Source organism: Pempheris klunzingeri, chromosome 7 (assembly GCF_042242105.1).
Source record: "Pempheris klunzingeri isolate RE-2024b chromosome 7, fPemKlu1.hap1, whole genome shotgun sequence".
NCBI lineage: Eukaryota > Metazoa > Chordata > Actinopteri > Acropomatiformes > Pempheridae > Pempheris > Pempheris klunzingeri.
In genome coordinates, this window is record NC_092018.1 from 25,215,055 (window position 1) to 25,230,814 (window position 15,760).

Here is a 15,760-nt window from a genome sequence, read left to right on the forward strand (position 1 = left end):
ACTGAAAAACATCCAGACATCTGACACTGTGGTAACCAACGTGACCAAATGTTCTAGTCTTTTATGTCTTATCAGTGTGTTTGAAAGAAAACTACATTTTCAGAATGAACTCTCCTCATGCCTTTTTTTAAATTTTCCCCCCGCAGCCCCCCGATGTTCCAGGCAAACTGTGGGCAGGAGCAGCTCTATCTGGGCTTGGACAGCTAAAATATGCAAACGCATGTATAGGCCCATAATTTACTGGAAAAGTGGCGCACTTTGAAGCCGGACATTGCAATGACGTTGGGCTTGAATTCAAATGACTGACACGGTCTTATTGAAATAAAACATCCAGTGCAGAGCGCAGACACTTTTTTCCTAGTGGTGCAGGGGAGGCGTGGATCTCGCTCACTTTTGACATTCTCGTAGCAGCAGTAGCTTCTCCTCAAGGCAGGACTCAGATGACACCACCCCGCCACCGACCGGAGGAGAAGCAAGGGAAGCTCTCCCTCTTCTCTGCGGATGAACTGTGTTTTGACACCAGGACTTGTTTGGGGCTTCATCAGATCAATCTGAGCACAGGGGAGCTTTCCGCGTCCTCACAATAGCCGTGGGAATACTTTGAGGAGCGCCAGCCTCAGACTCACGCACCCACGGAGCGCCGGTGGCGGAATGTGAAAACCCCATTTTGGCGCATGTTCTTCTCCATTGTGCGCAGCCTTCTCCTGCTTTCTGTGCGGTTGGAAAGCGGAGGAGGAGGAGGAGGAGGGACGGCTTTTCCCGACTCGATCTCTTGCCTATGGACGACGGCGGTCCCCTCTCTCCAAAGGCAAATGCTTTCAGTATTGCCTCTCTGATTTCGGCTGCAGAACAAGCAGGAAGCGCAGCGTTTGACAAACAGAGCACCGGCCTGGACAAGCCGGACCTGCACAACCACAGTTCGTTTAAAATGCACTACAGCACTGTCACCCGGGAAATGGAAGGTAAATCTGTTTGTTGATGCCCATAGAGCTGCTGTAACATGTATACAACTGCCCTGAAATGACAGAACAGCCCCGCGCCTGCTCGATTAAGTAACATTTCCAAAACGCATAACTGAACTCAACGCGCAAAACCACACATGATTCCATTGTTTTGAATATATGAATAAAATGAGTGCAAATAGAAATTCTGACACAGCTGGCCCACTATGAAAAATAATGCAAATTCAGTCCTGGTGATCGCCACCGGGGTGGAGAAGTCTGCATACAAAGCAGCCAGAGTGGAAAAAAAGTTTCCAATTCCAAAACCCCAAAGCGTTGTACTAAGAGTCAACTTTAATTCGTGGACAGGATCACATACATTGAAAATGAAGCCAAGGGGAGGAGGGTTTACACGGGCACCCTGCGCGTAATGGTAAAAACAGACCATAATACGCATATCCAGCTCCGAGAGGGGTGTATGTCCATTCCATAGATCTCTGTCCCATAACGAGAAAGCAACAGTCACCTGCTGCCTGTTTGTTTATTCATGCAAATCAGCGTGTGTTTACCTTGTAACCCGTTTACACTCCTCTCTGAAGGCCAGCTCCTCTATTGTTTGCTAACGGGGTGATGTGGGCGATACCCTTATCCAAAAGTTAAATGGGTGCCGGAAAGCCCATTAAAAAGGGGCGCACTTCTCTGTCAATCAGTCTCGTCCCAAGGCGAGGAAAAGGAACATTACCTGCAGTTCCTTATCTAAATAGAAATAAGAACCGGTTTTATCGCAAAGGGGAGGCCCTCTCCGTCAGATAAGAGAGGAGACTGGGTTGCAGTGTAACACACTGCAGCAGCGCGCAGCAGAGGCCGCGCACAGCGCAATCGGTCCAACGCAAAAACTCATTCACACGCACTCGTTCCTGCGAATAGTTGAGAGATTCTACGCGAGCACAGCAGCGTTTTGGAGACATTTCGTCGCGATTCGGACTTTTGCTATTTTAGATCAGGAAGACTGTAGCATGCTGGCAGTGGATGCAACCGCAGGGATTAATAAGCAGCCGAGACGGAAACTTTTCAACCGAAAGGGCTGAATTTGTGCGTGACATTTTCATCTGGAGATCACTGAATCCTGCTTCTGTTTTTACTATCTGTCTTATAACCGACTTAAAGTGCGAGGCATATTTGGTAAATCCAGTTTTTTGGGATGATTTCAGCCATATCCAGTCCGTGGCTGACGCAGCTGTCCCATTTTTGCGATGTTGCAGCCTTCACGACGAGCAGCCTGAGCAGCCTCAACACGCCGGGGGGCTACCACCTCTCTCCGTCCCCCGGGGACCCCTACAGCCAACATGATTCCCACTTCGAGCCCTGCCCGGCCGCTCAGCACAGCTACAACTACCCGGGGTCTAACCCGGGCCAGGCCCCGCCGAGTGACAACGGGACTCCCAACTGCTCCTCGTCGTCCTCCAACTCCACTCCGAACAGCAAAACTATAGTGAAGAAGAACCCCAAAGTGGCCAACATTAACGTCCAGCTGGAGATGAAAGCTTTATGGGACGAATTTAATCAGCTGGGCACGGAGATGATCGTCACCAAGGCTGGCAGGTGAGCTCCGAGTAGAAACAGAGCAAAGTTACTTTTTCTCCTTGTGCACATTTGGGTAGACCGGACTGACGATCCAGATCAGACCGAGCTGCACTGGAACACAGAACTACCCGATTAGAGGAAGAACCACGGCACCGAAAGACTGACGTGTTTCAATATTAGATGCAGGCATTGCTGTGCATTTCTGCTTATGAGGCAAATCGGACATGCAGGATGCACATTTTGATCTAATCCGTGTTTTTATTTGAAAATATATCAGTGCAAATAGCAGTGACAGGACTAAGGAGTTTCAGTAATAATGCTGTATATGCTCTCCTTCTCCAGAGTCCACAATGAACAACCTTTTTCCACAATTCATTATTCAACTATATGCCGTTTTCCTTACTTCATATGGGCTGTTTATGGGTAAAACTGCTGTATTCTAGACACCTAACAGAAACCCTCCATCCTGCACATTAACACCTAAAGTGTTTCTTCACTTAACCTGTGCTGGCTTTGTAAAAAAAAAAAACTTTTTTTTACTTTGGGTAAAGCCCCTTGTGACCTTGTTCTGTGAGCGGAGCTGCGCTACTTAACTTTATTTACTTTTTATAAAATAGATTTTATTCAAAGTTGTGCAGGTAAGCAGTTCGGGCTTGCTGCTGGAGACATTTTGAAGACGAGGCTTGTGCGTGTGTCAGCTGTAAACAGCATGCTGGTCTGATCCTTCATAGACCCAGTAAGGATACCTGGGACTGTCGGCTGGTTTCCCCTCACCGTCAGACCCACTTTTACGCACCGCTGTCACGCGGAATATTGTGGCCTTTAATGTTGGAGTCTTTACATTCGTTAAGGGAGATCAGCTCTTACACAACGTGACTGCAGTGTTACAGTCTTGTTTTTATTCGGGCCTCAACACGTGTTTACTTTGTTTTTTCTTATTAGTCCATTAAAGGAGTGTCTGCCCACCTTCCTCTCCTCTTCAGTCTCACAAAAACACATTGTGGGAGCGGAAATTGCATTAATACACCAAAATCTGGTTCGGATTTGGTTTTTAATTTAAAAACAGAATATGGTCGGATATAAAGAACTGACTTCTCGATTTTGCTTTTTTTAATTTCCTAATTTTAGACCAGTAATAGTGGCAGAAGTAATGCTTCTTTCTGCTTTTATACTAGACGCAGTTGTTAGCAGCGCTGACCTCTGACCCTGTGGAAAACCAATTAAACGCTACACTAATATTTAGTGTGCATTATTTTCAATAAGTCAACACTATAGGTGGTAAATATAAGAGGTCCCTAATGCCGCACTGTAGTAATATAAAGAGGCATGAGACAGTGGATTTAATCCTGAAAGTGAGGGTTGAGTTTCCCCTCTCTGCTGTCTGACAGGAGAAAGGAGATCTGCAGCAGATCACTTTAAGGCTCCTTCAGCCTCACCTAGCCACAACACTGACGTTAATTGAGCGTTGATTTTAGGATCCCTTTCACTGACTAGGGGGGTTACTCAGCTCTCATCTGATGTTTTTGGGGGGCAATGGATCTGCCCTACAGGCGGTGGAGGCAAAAAAGAATAATAATGTTTTTGTGCATCATGGGCGCAGACCGAACTTTACCAAAAACAAAACTTGCAGCAAAAATTTCAAAAGCGATTGAATTCAACTTTCCAGCGACGCAGCAGAGAAATTAGTTAATAAAAGTCACTAATGTGTAATTCTGCTGAGAACACTGCCTCTAGATGTCCCTGGTTGTGTTTTTTCACAAACGAATACAATCCTGGTCATTCTCTCATCGTGGCTGTAGTGATAATAAGTCCTAATAATAAGTCAAAGCCACCTAAATAACACCTATGCGCGTGTATTTCCACTCACACGTGTGGAGACCTTCATGTGTCTGGAACTCATCAAAAGAGCAGAGGAGAAGTTAAAGCGTCCTGCCAGAAATTACAAAAGCGGAGCTGAAAGGCAACAAACGCAGAGTGGAACAGAGATCAGGGAGAGTTTTATCTGGTTACGCACGGACTGAATCACGTCATTTCCAATCGCCTGAAGCTTCCGTCTTCTTGTTGCCTCCAACTCGGGCCAAATGCCGCTCCGTGGGCCTGGAGCGGCGTGTTCTCCACAAACATGCTGGCTTTGTGAAACATATTTGGGCTGAATCATCTGTTGGCTCCTGCAACGAATTCCAATTAATTCAAAAAAGTTGGACACCCCCGTCCACACACACACACACACACACACACACACACACACACACACACACGATCCTGTTATTCGAAGTGGAGCAGAAGAATTAAATGCGCACCAACACAAGCAGCAGCAGCAGCAGCCTTTCTAAGCCCGGGTTTAACAGTTGCCTCGTGTTTTTTTTCTTTCCCTCTTTTCCAGGAGAATGTTTCCAACGTTCCAAGTGAAAATATTTGGGATGGATCCCATGGCTGACTACATGCTCCTCATGGACTTCCTGCCTGTAGACGACAAACGTTACAGGTAACCTTTGCACAAGTGAAACACACGCGCGTCTCTGCAGCTCCGTAAAACACTCAGTCCGGTCCGCGGTGCACAACTCACACACACTGCAGTGTTAAATTCCTCTGACAGAATTATAGTCAAAAACTACAATATACATACACGTAATTAACAAATATAGGTATTAATCATATGCTATTAATTTATGTAAATCCATGCATACGTGTTAGTGCATTGCATATTCAGAATGAACATTTATAAATATTTCCAGTTAACTAATCTATACGATATCTATAGTGTGTGTGTATATATATATATATATATATATATATATATATATATATATATATATATATATATGAGAGATCTGGTTTACTAGTATATTGTTTCTGATCATGTTATTTACTGTCCTTAGTGGACATGGACATTTTGTTTGCGTGAGGAGAGACTTTCACTGAAGTGTCTGATGAACTCTTTCCGGTCTTACAGGTATGCTTTCCACAGCTCATCGTGGCTGGTTGCCGGTAAAGCCGACCCGGCCACACCGGGCAGGGTCCACTACCACCCGGACTCTCCGGCCAAGGGCGCCCAGTGGATGAAGCAGATTGTGTCTTTTGATAAACTCAAACTCACCAACAACCTGCTGGATGACAACGGCCATGTAAGTCCCCAAAGACTAACAAGAGCAACGGCTGCAGAAAGCCACAGACATTTAGTAAAACTATACATGAAGTGGAATGAGCTGCATTACAGGAACAAGGAGTAAAATCTGACACCTTAAGGGCTCAAAAACCATCTAAATAAAATGAACTGGGAACTGCGCTTCACCAGTTAGACACAGTAGGTCCCAGCACAAGGATTATTACCGTTCAGGACACGGTGAGCATTCTAACATTTTAATCTCCCTCACATTGATGGGTACATAAACCTTGATGTTTTGACTAATATTCAGATGGTGCCAAAAGACTATTTCGGTCCACAAAATGGCACAGCTCATCGGGCTGTAGTCCAAAACTGACGGCGCGATAGTGGAATATTTCACCACTGGAAATGATTTCAGCTCTCTGCCCGAGAGTTTCCGTGCGCCTTTGCAATAAGTTGTAAAAATCAGAGGGAAAACGGGGGAGTTTCCAATTTAGAGAAATCTTCTAGCAAATAACCTATCGAAAAGAATGAGACGTGCCGTGGTGAGGAGCTTCACTACGGCTCCACGGTTAGGATGAAACACAACGGTATTAACTGGCCTTTATACATGGCTTAATTCTCTGTATTCTCTCTGCAGTCAGCAGGAATATCAGGTTGTTTCTACATTTAATGGCATTTATCAAACGTGCTCATGTCCACTAATGTGTGTGTTGGAGATGGTTGGCAGGGTTTTAATATCTAGTAAAAAGATCATTTCTAATGTTACTCAACAAACTGCCTCGTTTTGTCTTTCTGGTATTACATTAATTTATTTTTCGCTGTCTAACCATCATTTATTTTCTCATTTGCTCAGTCTCATTCTTTATTTATTTTATGTATGTTTTTATTGATTTATTGATAAAATAACCTGACTTCTGGAATCTGTATGAACGCTGGTGAATCCTCCCTCTGGCTGTTACAGATCATCCTGAACTCCATGCACCGCTACCAGCCCAGGTTTCATGTGGTTTACGTAGACCCCCGCAAGGACAGCGAGAAATACGCCGAGGAGAATTACAAAACCTTTGTGTTTGAGGAAACCCGCTTCACGGCGGTCACAGCGTACCAGAACCACCGGGTAAGACGCGTTTATTACCCTGCATGAAACTCACATGGTGTGGTGTCCAGACTGACTGACAGCGGCTCCATCGGGGGAAGTGGTCTGATTCTAAACGCATATAAATCCGGCCTGTATTTTTGTTCAAACATTATGGGCACAGTGAGATTTTATTTTAGAGCAGGCCTGGAACAAGGTCACTTTCAAGTCAAATATCGATCAGTAAGTGAGGATTTAAAATAGTTTAGTTTTGTCATTGCTGCGCTACAATGTGCAAAAGCTTAAACGAATTAATGAGTTGTCTTCAGTTGGGTAAAACACAACCTCCTCCTTTACGCGCACTTTGCGCGTAATGTGCGCACAACTGTGCCTTGTGTTCCTGCTGTTTCCCATCAGCCTCAGCGTCTGTTTAGATTCACTCATCAGTACGCTCATGGCTTATTCGGAGCATCTGGGAAGGAGTGAAATATTAGAATAAAATTCGGCTCCCATCAGCAATTAAAAAGTAATAGCGCAGAGAGTGGGAGTCGGTGCGTTACTGAGATTGTGATGATCCCGTGACCACATGGGGATCAGGCTGGGGAATAAAACAGGCGTCCCTCACAGATTTGTAGCCTTTTACATACTTTTACACCCCAGTGTGTATTTCATCACCATTATAATGTGAGATGGAGACAAAATGATATAAATGAGCAGAACTGAATTTGAAATCTAGTGAAATGATGATGATGGTAAAAAACGTATTCAGGTTATGATAATGTCCAAGTTGTGCTCAGGGCTGTTCTGTCCCTGTAGGGGAATCTACAGATGAGGCACTAGGCAGCTGTAAGTGCTACAAAGGAGTTCAGACATAAACAGTCTGCAACAATATGAGCTCTGTATTAACTGGCGGTAAAATGAATGCACTTGTGTTTTAAATAATATTGGATGATGCTGTAGCGCTGAACAACAGACCTGTAACTGTTTAGATATCTTATTAAAGACAGCAGTGTGTTCAAATGGGATTTCTTTCAAAGTCGGAGCAGATTTTCCATCTAGGCTGTCACTGCCGTCCTTTCTAATAGAAATTAAAAGCAGTGACTTTGTGTATGTCTACAGTCTGCAGCATTGACGTGTATTTAATGTTGTGTCCTGGATTTCAGATCACACAGCTGAAGATAGCCAGCAATCCCTTTGCAAAGGGCTTCAGGGACTGTGACCCAGAGGACTGGTGAGCGTTTAAATACTACAGTCTTATTGGCATGTTTCCACATGGGGTAAAAATGTAGGACAGCATTTGCAAAATAGTTTTGCTGTTAGTTTTATTCCACACAGGTGCCAGATGGGCGGAGTTTGTCACATAAAAGAGTACAATGAGTGCCGCGAAGTTTAGGAATCACTGGATATTGTTTAGAAATCACTGGATACTGTTTGAAAGTCAATCGACTGTGCTTTTCTGTCACTGACAGATTACCAGACACTGTCCTAACTGACACAATGAATTAACTCCACCCATCTGGTTCACTCAGGCAGCTGAAAGCAACGCAAAGACTTATTCCAAATGCTTTTTCTTTTTTCTTTAAAGCATTACCTGAAGTGATAACAGTTAAGCTTATGGGGATTTTTGATAATTTTATAGAGCAGGGCCAATTTGATTCATGTAATAAGTTGCCTCACATGTCATTCATTGTAAATTGGGGACCTGCCAATGTACAAATGTTCATTACATGCATCAGTGTAAACTCTTAAAATGTGCATTCATCATTTTAATACATAATAAAGAAATTGTGCCCTTGACATTCATTAAATGAGTATGTAACTGAATCCATTCTCCCTGCTCCAGGCCCAGGAATCATAGGCCAGGCTCTCTGCCAATAATGAGTGCCTTTGCCAGAACAAGAAACCCAATGTCGTCTCCCCCTCAGCAGAACGGCACAGAGAAAGGTCTGCAGCTCGCTCTTTGTTGAATTTTAACATTACGTTAACATTAAGTTGGTCAGTCTTTGGGAGGAATGCTGTTCTTTTAACTGTTACCGTATTTCACCACATTTTGTCTTAATTTCGTGTCCTTAATTGAAGTGCAGCGGTGCATTTGCAGTATCAGGCCAATACTGGCTTTTAATTAAACATCAAATATCAGCCAGACTGTTGACATAGGAGACGCTCTTATGCTATTATATAACTGAACACTGTTTCATAGAACAGTAAAACCTGCAATGACAATTTGATTTTTTTTTTTTCAACATGATGATTCATCTTTTTTTATTATTATTATTTGGTCAATCAAATATTTATTACAGTTTTACCTTGGTGTTAAAAAAACTTCTGATAGGAATTGTATAACTCATGTTAAATGTAACTAATGTTGAAGCTCCAATTGCAATATATTCTGCAACATTTTGACTGAAATATATAATTGCACATGCATGGACATTTTTAATGATAATAGATAATTAATATTTAAATTTTTTTCTGGGTTTCAAATGCAGACCTTTAAATTATTACATTATTTTAAAAGAATGTAATAAACACAGCTCACTTTGGGAGTATTACAATTATAAAATGATAATTCATTATTAATCAGTGCACAGTGTAAACTATGCAAAAACATTACAGTATGAGCATTCAGAAAGCCGCCTCTGTCATGATGTACTGTAGTTTGGAATGCACGACTGAACACATTCGCTGTTTAGGAAAATATTAACCTACATAACAAAGTATTCACAGCACAAAGGCTGACTCTGACTGTTCTCATGTCTCTTCCTGCACAGAGGACGGCAGGCGGGAGTACGAGCGAGACCCCAGCGGCACGCCCATACACGCCGACCCGGCTCACCAACTGATGTCCCGCGTCCTCAGCCCTGCCTTGCCCGTCCCGGGAGGCCTCCATGCCGTCCCACTCACCAGCGGTCGACCCAGCCCTCCCCATGACCTTCGGTCAGAGCCCCACCCTCTGCAGCCGGAAACCCTGCACCACCACCCTTACAAGTATCCAACCACCTATGAACACTACCTGGGAGCCAAGACCAGGCCATCGCCCTATCCTTTACCCAGTATCAGAGGACACACGTACCACCCCCACATGAACCCAGCCACAGCTAACATGTACTCAGCCACCAGTGGCCCCTCTAACTATGACTACGGGCCCAGATAATGACTGCTGTCCGCCAGCAGCGCCACACAGCACTGTGGGAATGGAAGGGCAACACAGTCCTGTCTTTTGATGGCTTACGCAAGCTACGGAGTGCATTCACAGGCTGAAACTCCTTTCTGCTGGATAAACCCTGCCGTATTTATTTAAAGGAAATGCAACTCTGCGTTAAGCACGGGCACCTGCTCTGAGGCCTTGAAGGGGTCTGCTTTGAATCCAAATGGCAATATCTTCAGAGCAGGGCACCTCTTACCTGAGCGGTGCAGACATTGAGCCAGCATACAGAGGAGAAAGGAGGGACCTCTCCTTAACACGGACAATACCTTTGATCACAGACTGGAATTGAATTCTTTTTTTGTGTTGGATGCACTTTTTGATTTACCTTGTTTTTATTGCTTTCAAAAAAGCCATATGTTATATAGTCCATCAACCTCTTAGGTAGACGAGATGTTTGCATGTTGAGCTTATCAGAGAGGGTGTTGAAACACAATGAAATGTTTTTGCTTGACGAAAAAAAAAGAAAAAAACAAGATTTGATTTTGAAACGTTCTGAACATCATGAGCCGCTCTGAGAAGCTTGTACCCTGGCACTGACTTGCAGCAATTCAAAGTAAATAAATGAAGCAGAATGACTGTTCTGTATCTGTAAAATAAACATTAAATTCTTGTAATTCATAAAAAAAAATGGTCTTTGAGCAGATTTTCCATTCAAAGCTCTGGTTGCTGTTGTACTGCTGAAGAAGGAGGGTTATAAAAGGAAAAAAAAAAAAGCTTACCTCACTGATAGCATTGTTCAGGTCCAACCGGATTTGCCCTGTTGAATTGGGTTGAGGTGTCATTGGTAGTCAGGGCTGTCTAAACATTAGGCTGCTCCACAGTTCAAATGTTGAAACCTGCACCTGGATCAATGAAAATAGCACATACACACATAAATACACTCATCGACCGTACTTCCTACTTCAACACACACTTCCTTATTAGTTTGGATAAACCACGTGTGCAGTTGACGAATAGCTGTGGTCACATTACAGACTGCAGTTTTCTATTCAAGCCTTCCACTGATTGACTAAAATCTGTAGCAAGACTGCATTATTTCCATGAAAAGTTTTATTAAAAAAAGCATTAGGTGATAATAACTTAAAGTAACTGGATTATTTATACAACTTATTATCATACTATTGCACAAATCATCTGTTAAAAATTATTTTAATCTAAATTCTGAAATTTGTGTTAAGAACTTCCAACCAGAAAATACAAACCCACTTCATGTCATAAAAACTGGGGGGGAAAAAGACAGCACTGACATTTCCCCTCAGCCCAAAGGGATATCATTGCTCATATTTAATGGGACAGTTGAGTGATATTTTAAGAATGTCACCCCTCCTATCTGCGCAGCCATTTCCATCTCCTATTTGAAGTCCTATGAGGAATGCTTTGTTGTCAAGGTTAATCTCATTGGAAAAAAAAAAACCCTGCTTTGGGATTTGAGCCTGTCACGATCCAAAGGGAAACGTTCCCTAATGATTCATGTCAATAATGTAGTTTTTCTGCTTGAAGCCAGCCGCCATGAGCGCAGAGCAGGGAAGAGGATGCCCGAGGGCGCCTGACCTCTGACTGTTTAATGGCTTGTAAAGGTGTCAAAGGTTAAATAATGTTTCCACTCATTTAAACGCCGACTAATTGGGTGGATAATTTTCCTGTTTGTTTGGGGGGGACTAAAACATCTACGCTTTTTAATTTGACTTTCTTATGAAGCCTGGACGGACAATGACGTCTTAACAATTAATTTTAAGCTAGCTCGGAAGGTCTATGCTCGCTAATTAGCCTCTTTTTAAATAGCTGATATATGACAAAGTGCTAATTTCGCTAAAGCTACTTTATCTATAATTGTCTAAACTATTTAAAGTTCGGAGGGATTCAAATACAGTGACTATTAAAATGTTTTATAATATTTTATTGCAATTTTATCTCTCATATGCTATCAAAGTAGTTTTTTTAAAGTCTGGTTATAAAACCAAGGCCTGATGGAAATGTAGTTTTTTAAAGTGTTACTCGCCTCATAGGTAGCCCACGCAGGCTGTTCCTGTGTAGTCCGCTCAGGAAGCCGCCTGCTGCGGGAGATCACCGCGAGACGACCCGGTGTGTCCACGCGCCGCCGGGGTTCGGGGTGCGGGGGCACGCGGGGACAGAAGAGCCAAAAGGCGACATCCGGTTAATTCCGGGTTTCCCAACAGAGAGGAAACACCAGTGAGACTGATGAGGCAGGCTGAGTCTGGTGTAAGCTGTCTAAATAAGTCAGCTCAGCGTGGAAACCACCGTTACTTCTACTTCTTTGAATTAGTGAAACTATCATGCTCCCTTCATTTCCACCGAGACACTTGGGTGCAGAGGTGTCCTGCTAAAAAGCTCAATTAGGTTGAAACACTTTAAAACACTGTAAACTAGGAGCTGCAGCGGCCCCCTGCCAAAGCAAAGACTCCTTCAGTGAGGGAGGGAAATTAGCAGCTCTGCAATAAAGTAACATATCTGCAAATACTGTGGAAGAGAATATTATTATCATCAACAGTAAAAGTAGGTTACAAGTGATTCAGAAAAATGGCAGCTGAGAGTAGCTGCTATCATAATTGTAGTATAGGATTATTATTTCTAGCGTTGCCATTTATTCATGTGGGTTATTTCATATAGTGCATTTAATATTGGGTAGTTTAATAAATAACTATATTATATCTTGGATGTGAAATTTTAATCTGTAAACAAACTTAATAAGAATACGATGACAGCCACTGAACTGTAGTGAAATATTAAAAGTACAGATTAAAAAGAAAAATTCAGCGTATATGTAGTAAGTGGTTCAAATCTATAGCTTATTGCAGTGCTGGAGTAAATGTATCATCACCTCAGTGCTGCAATGAAGAAGCAGCCCTCATGTGTTCTCCACGCCTGCACTATTATTATCAGCATCATGCTATTAACAGCTGTGCTATTTTGTACCAAACCATGTGAAGACATGAAAATGTTCTTCATATGAGGTGCTTTTAATAAATAGTGTCCCTGGTGCAGAACGTGTCAGTCTGGGGAAACCTGACATTGAAGCCTGAGGCTGCTCTCATTTTGTAATCCTGCCCTACAGTCTTAAGAGCATGTTAAGATAAGGAACACCAATGTTCCCCCCCCCCCCCCCCCCCCCCCCCCCATTCTTAGTCTGTGTTAATGAAGCTCAGTTTTATTGACTTGAGATAAAAGGATATATTTTAACAGGCTGAGATTACAGATTTTCTAAAACTTTACAAACTAAATAAGAGATTTTTTGTAGCAAATCAGGGAAATTGCGCCTACTGGAGGAATTATATAGAACTGCACCATAATACCAACTAAAATGGGGAGTATGATGCCTGTATTGGAAAATATCTTCCACATTACATTTCTACACATGCACCTCAGTGCGCTCCAGCATGCTTTCAACAGGTCTCTGCCATTTTCAAGCATAATATTTCAATGTACCCTTCACTTCACGCGGAGCAGGAGAGCAACCTGCTCAGGTCCAGTTAGAACAGCTCATGTGCCCAGATGTCTCAGGCTCCAGGAGACACAGCGCCAAGGACTTGCCATTGAATTATGACGAGGTGGAGGATGGATGATAATGTGACCCAAGGCATCATTTGACACTCAGCTGCATCTGGAACATCTGTTGTGACAGGCCTATTAGGGCCTCCATTCGTTCCCTTCGCCTCTGTGTACATTTCTGCTGCTGAGCCTCGCCCGTCTGCCGTATCTGGGGACAACTTATTAAAAACAAGCCAGGTAAACCAACCGGAGACCTCCACCTAAACAACACAGCACATGTTTCACATTTTCCCCTCTGTGGCCTCTCGACTAAAAGAATAGGTGCCACAGTTTATGGCGTGCACGAGGCTGCTGACGGACATTTTATGCGAAACATCAAAATACACCAGCACCGCTGGGCAGGAGCCTTGATACCTTTGCATTAAGTCACATGTAAAAGAAATAAATAAAACAGTGAGGGAGAGCACTGGTTATGGCTTACATCGAAGGGACTATTTTCTTCAAATCGTTTCCACCATTTCTGTTTTCTAAATAATCAGGCTCATTGTGACGCCTTGCATGTCCATGAATGCACCCAAAGGGTCAGTGAGTGACAGCATCAACTCCACACACACACACACACACACACTCCCCAACGGATTATGTCCTCTCCCAAAGCCAGGCTGACCTCTGACCATCGAGGCCAAGGAAGACACACGTTAGGTGATAAGTGAAGCACAGGGCCTATTGTGCAGACAGCCTCCCTGTCCATTTATTGACTTCCTAAATGATCCATTATGAAGTGATTTACGAGGTCCACTGCCATGTCGACCGGCACTTCTAAGGCCGGTGGCTTGCTGTCTGCTCCATTCAGCGCACATCTCCACCAATGGACGCAGTATTTGATTTATCAGAGAACGGACGGAAGCTGGCCCACGCCACCTCTCGTGTTTGTTCAAAGCCAACAGCAGAGTTAGGAAGCTATTATGAATGCAAGATGTCACCAGCGGGGTCAGGGACAAAAGGTAAGGATGGAGCTCTGCAGGGGACAAGGAAAACATGTCATTAAAAGCAGCCACCTGAAAAAAGAAGCAAGCAAATAAAAGCTCTTATTCCATGTAGTTTTAAAACGCTGTCAAAGGATACAAACACCCAAAACAAAACTTGGAATATAAAAGCAAGACAAGCAACCAAACCTGCAGTTACATATTGTTTTTTCAAAGAGATTAGCGTCACTGGAAGGCAGCTCGTCTGGCGAGTGACCTCATCTTTCCCCCGTCCACTGATGATTCGTGGCCATTATGCTTGTCTGGCTCTTTGATTTCTCAGGCCTTTCCTGTACAGCACGGAGAGCTTCTCAACTTGGGGTCATCCCAGGAGACGAGGCCTTTATGAAGCAGAACGTCTAGTGTTTGAAGGCCTGCCCCCCCCCCCTCGGCCTCTCGGCACGCCGTTTTGTAACACATGAGCTCCCATGCTGCTCATTGACTCACACAGATATTATTAGAGACAGTGGACAGAAAAACAACACCTCTCTATTTTCGCTGGGACTTTCACAACAAGACCCCTGGCCTTGTTCATGACAAATGTCTGTCTCTTAAAAAGACATCTGTATTTGGCATTACATGTGGAGAAAAAGTAGAAGAAATTGCCTTATTTTAACATTTTAACCCACTGATTTTATCTTTTATTTATTTGAAATTCATGAGCTTGATGTTTAGCTTATTGTAGATTTCTTCAAGATAATACTTTCTAAGAAAAAGAAAATGCTGACTGAGGAGAGCATCTGCAGATCAGCACCTTCACTAGACCAACAGCTCTATGTTCTCGATGTCCCCGCTGTGATTAACCTTGTTTGCCAAACACAGCTCAGGTCAGGCTGGAGAGCCTGTGTGTTGAGCTAAGACCTGCTAGAATAACAAGACAAGATTTCAGAACTGCTCAGGTGCGCCGTATTCCTCAAATTCAAATCCACTGGAGCAAATCTCCCATCAGATAAGTCAACACAATCACGTAGCTGCACAGAGCGTCAAGAAAGGCTTCAGCAAACAGTGGGCTGAAGAAGTCAACGAGTGTTTGATTAAGTATTTGATCAGATATTTTACCTGGCCTCACATTTTGAGTTAGCCTGTTTGGCTCTCACAGGTATACATGAATGTTTACATTCATATACACAATGGAAATACTGTATTGTGTCCACAGTAACACTCATTAGGTCCTGCAGTTGATCAAGGAAAAAAAACCAAATTAACAAGGCATTGCAGTTAAAGTGTTACAGACACTTTTAACTGCTGACATTGTCTGAGAAATGGCATTTTGGATCTAGTGTCATTTTAGTTCACGCAAGAGCTAAATAA

General features: G+C 43.3%; 1 protein-coding gene across 1 annotated transcript; it reads left to right on the plus strand.

Moving 5' to 3' along the window:
* The first annotated feature begins 746 nt into the window (after positions 1-746).
* Positions 747-10,522, plus strand: tbx1 (T-box transcription factor 1). Its single transcript, XM_070833944.1, has 8 exons — positions 747-962; positions 2,204-2,543; positions 4,909-5,010; positions 5,479-5,650; positions 6,596-6,751; positions 7,873-7,940; positions 8,553-8,653; positions 9,481-10,522. The coding sequence occupies exons 1-8, from the start codon at positions 779-781 to the stop codon at positions 9,861-9,863; spliced, it is 1,506 nt and encodes a 501-aa protein (XP_070690045.1). The 5' UTR covers positions 747-778; the 3' UTR covers positions 9,864-10,522.
* Positions 10,523-15,760: the final 5,238 nt, after the last annotated feature.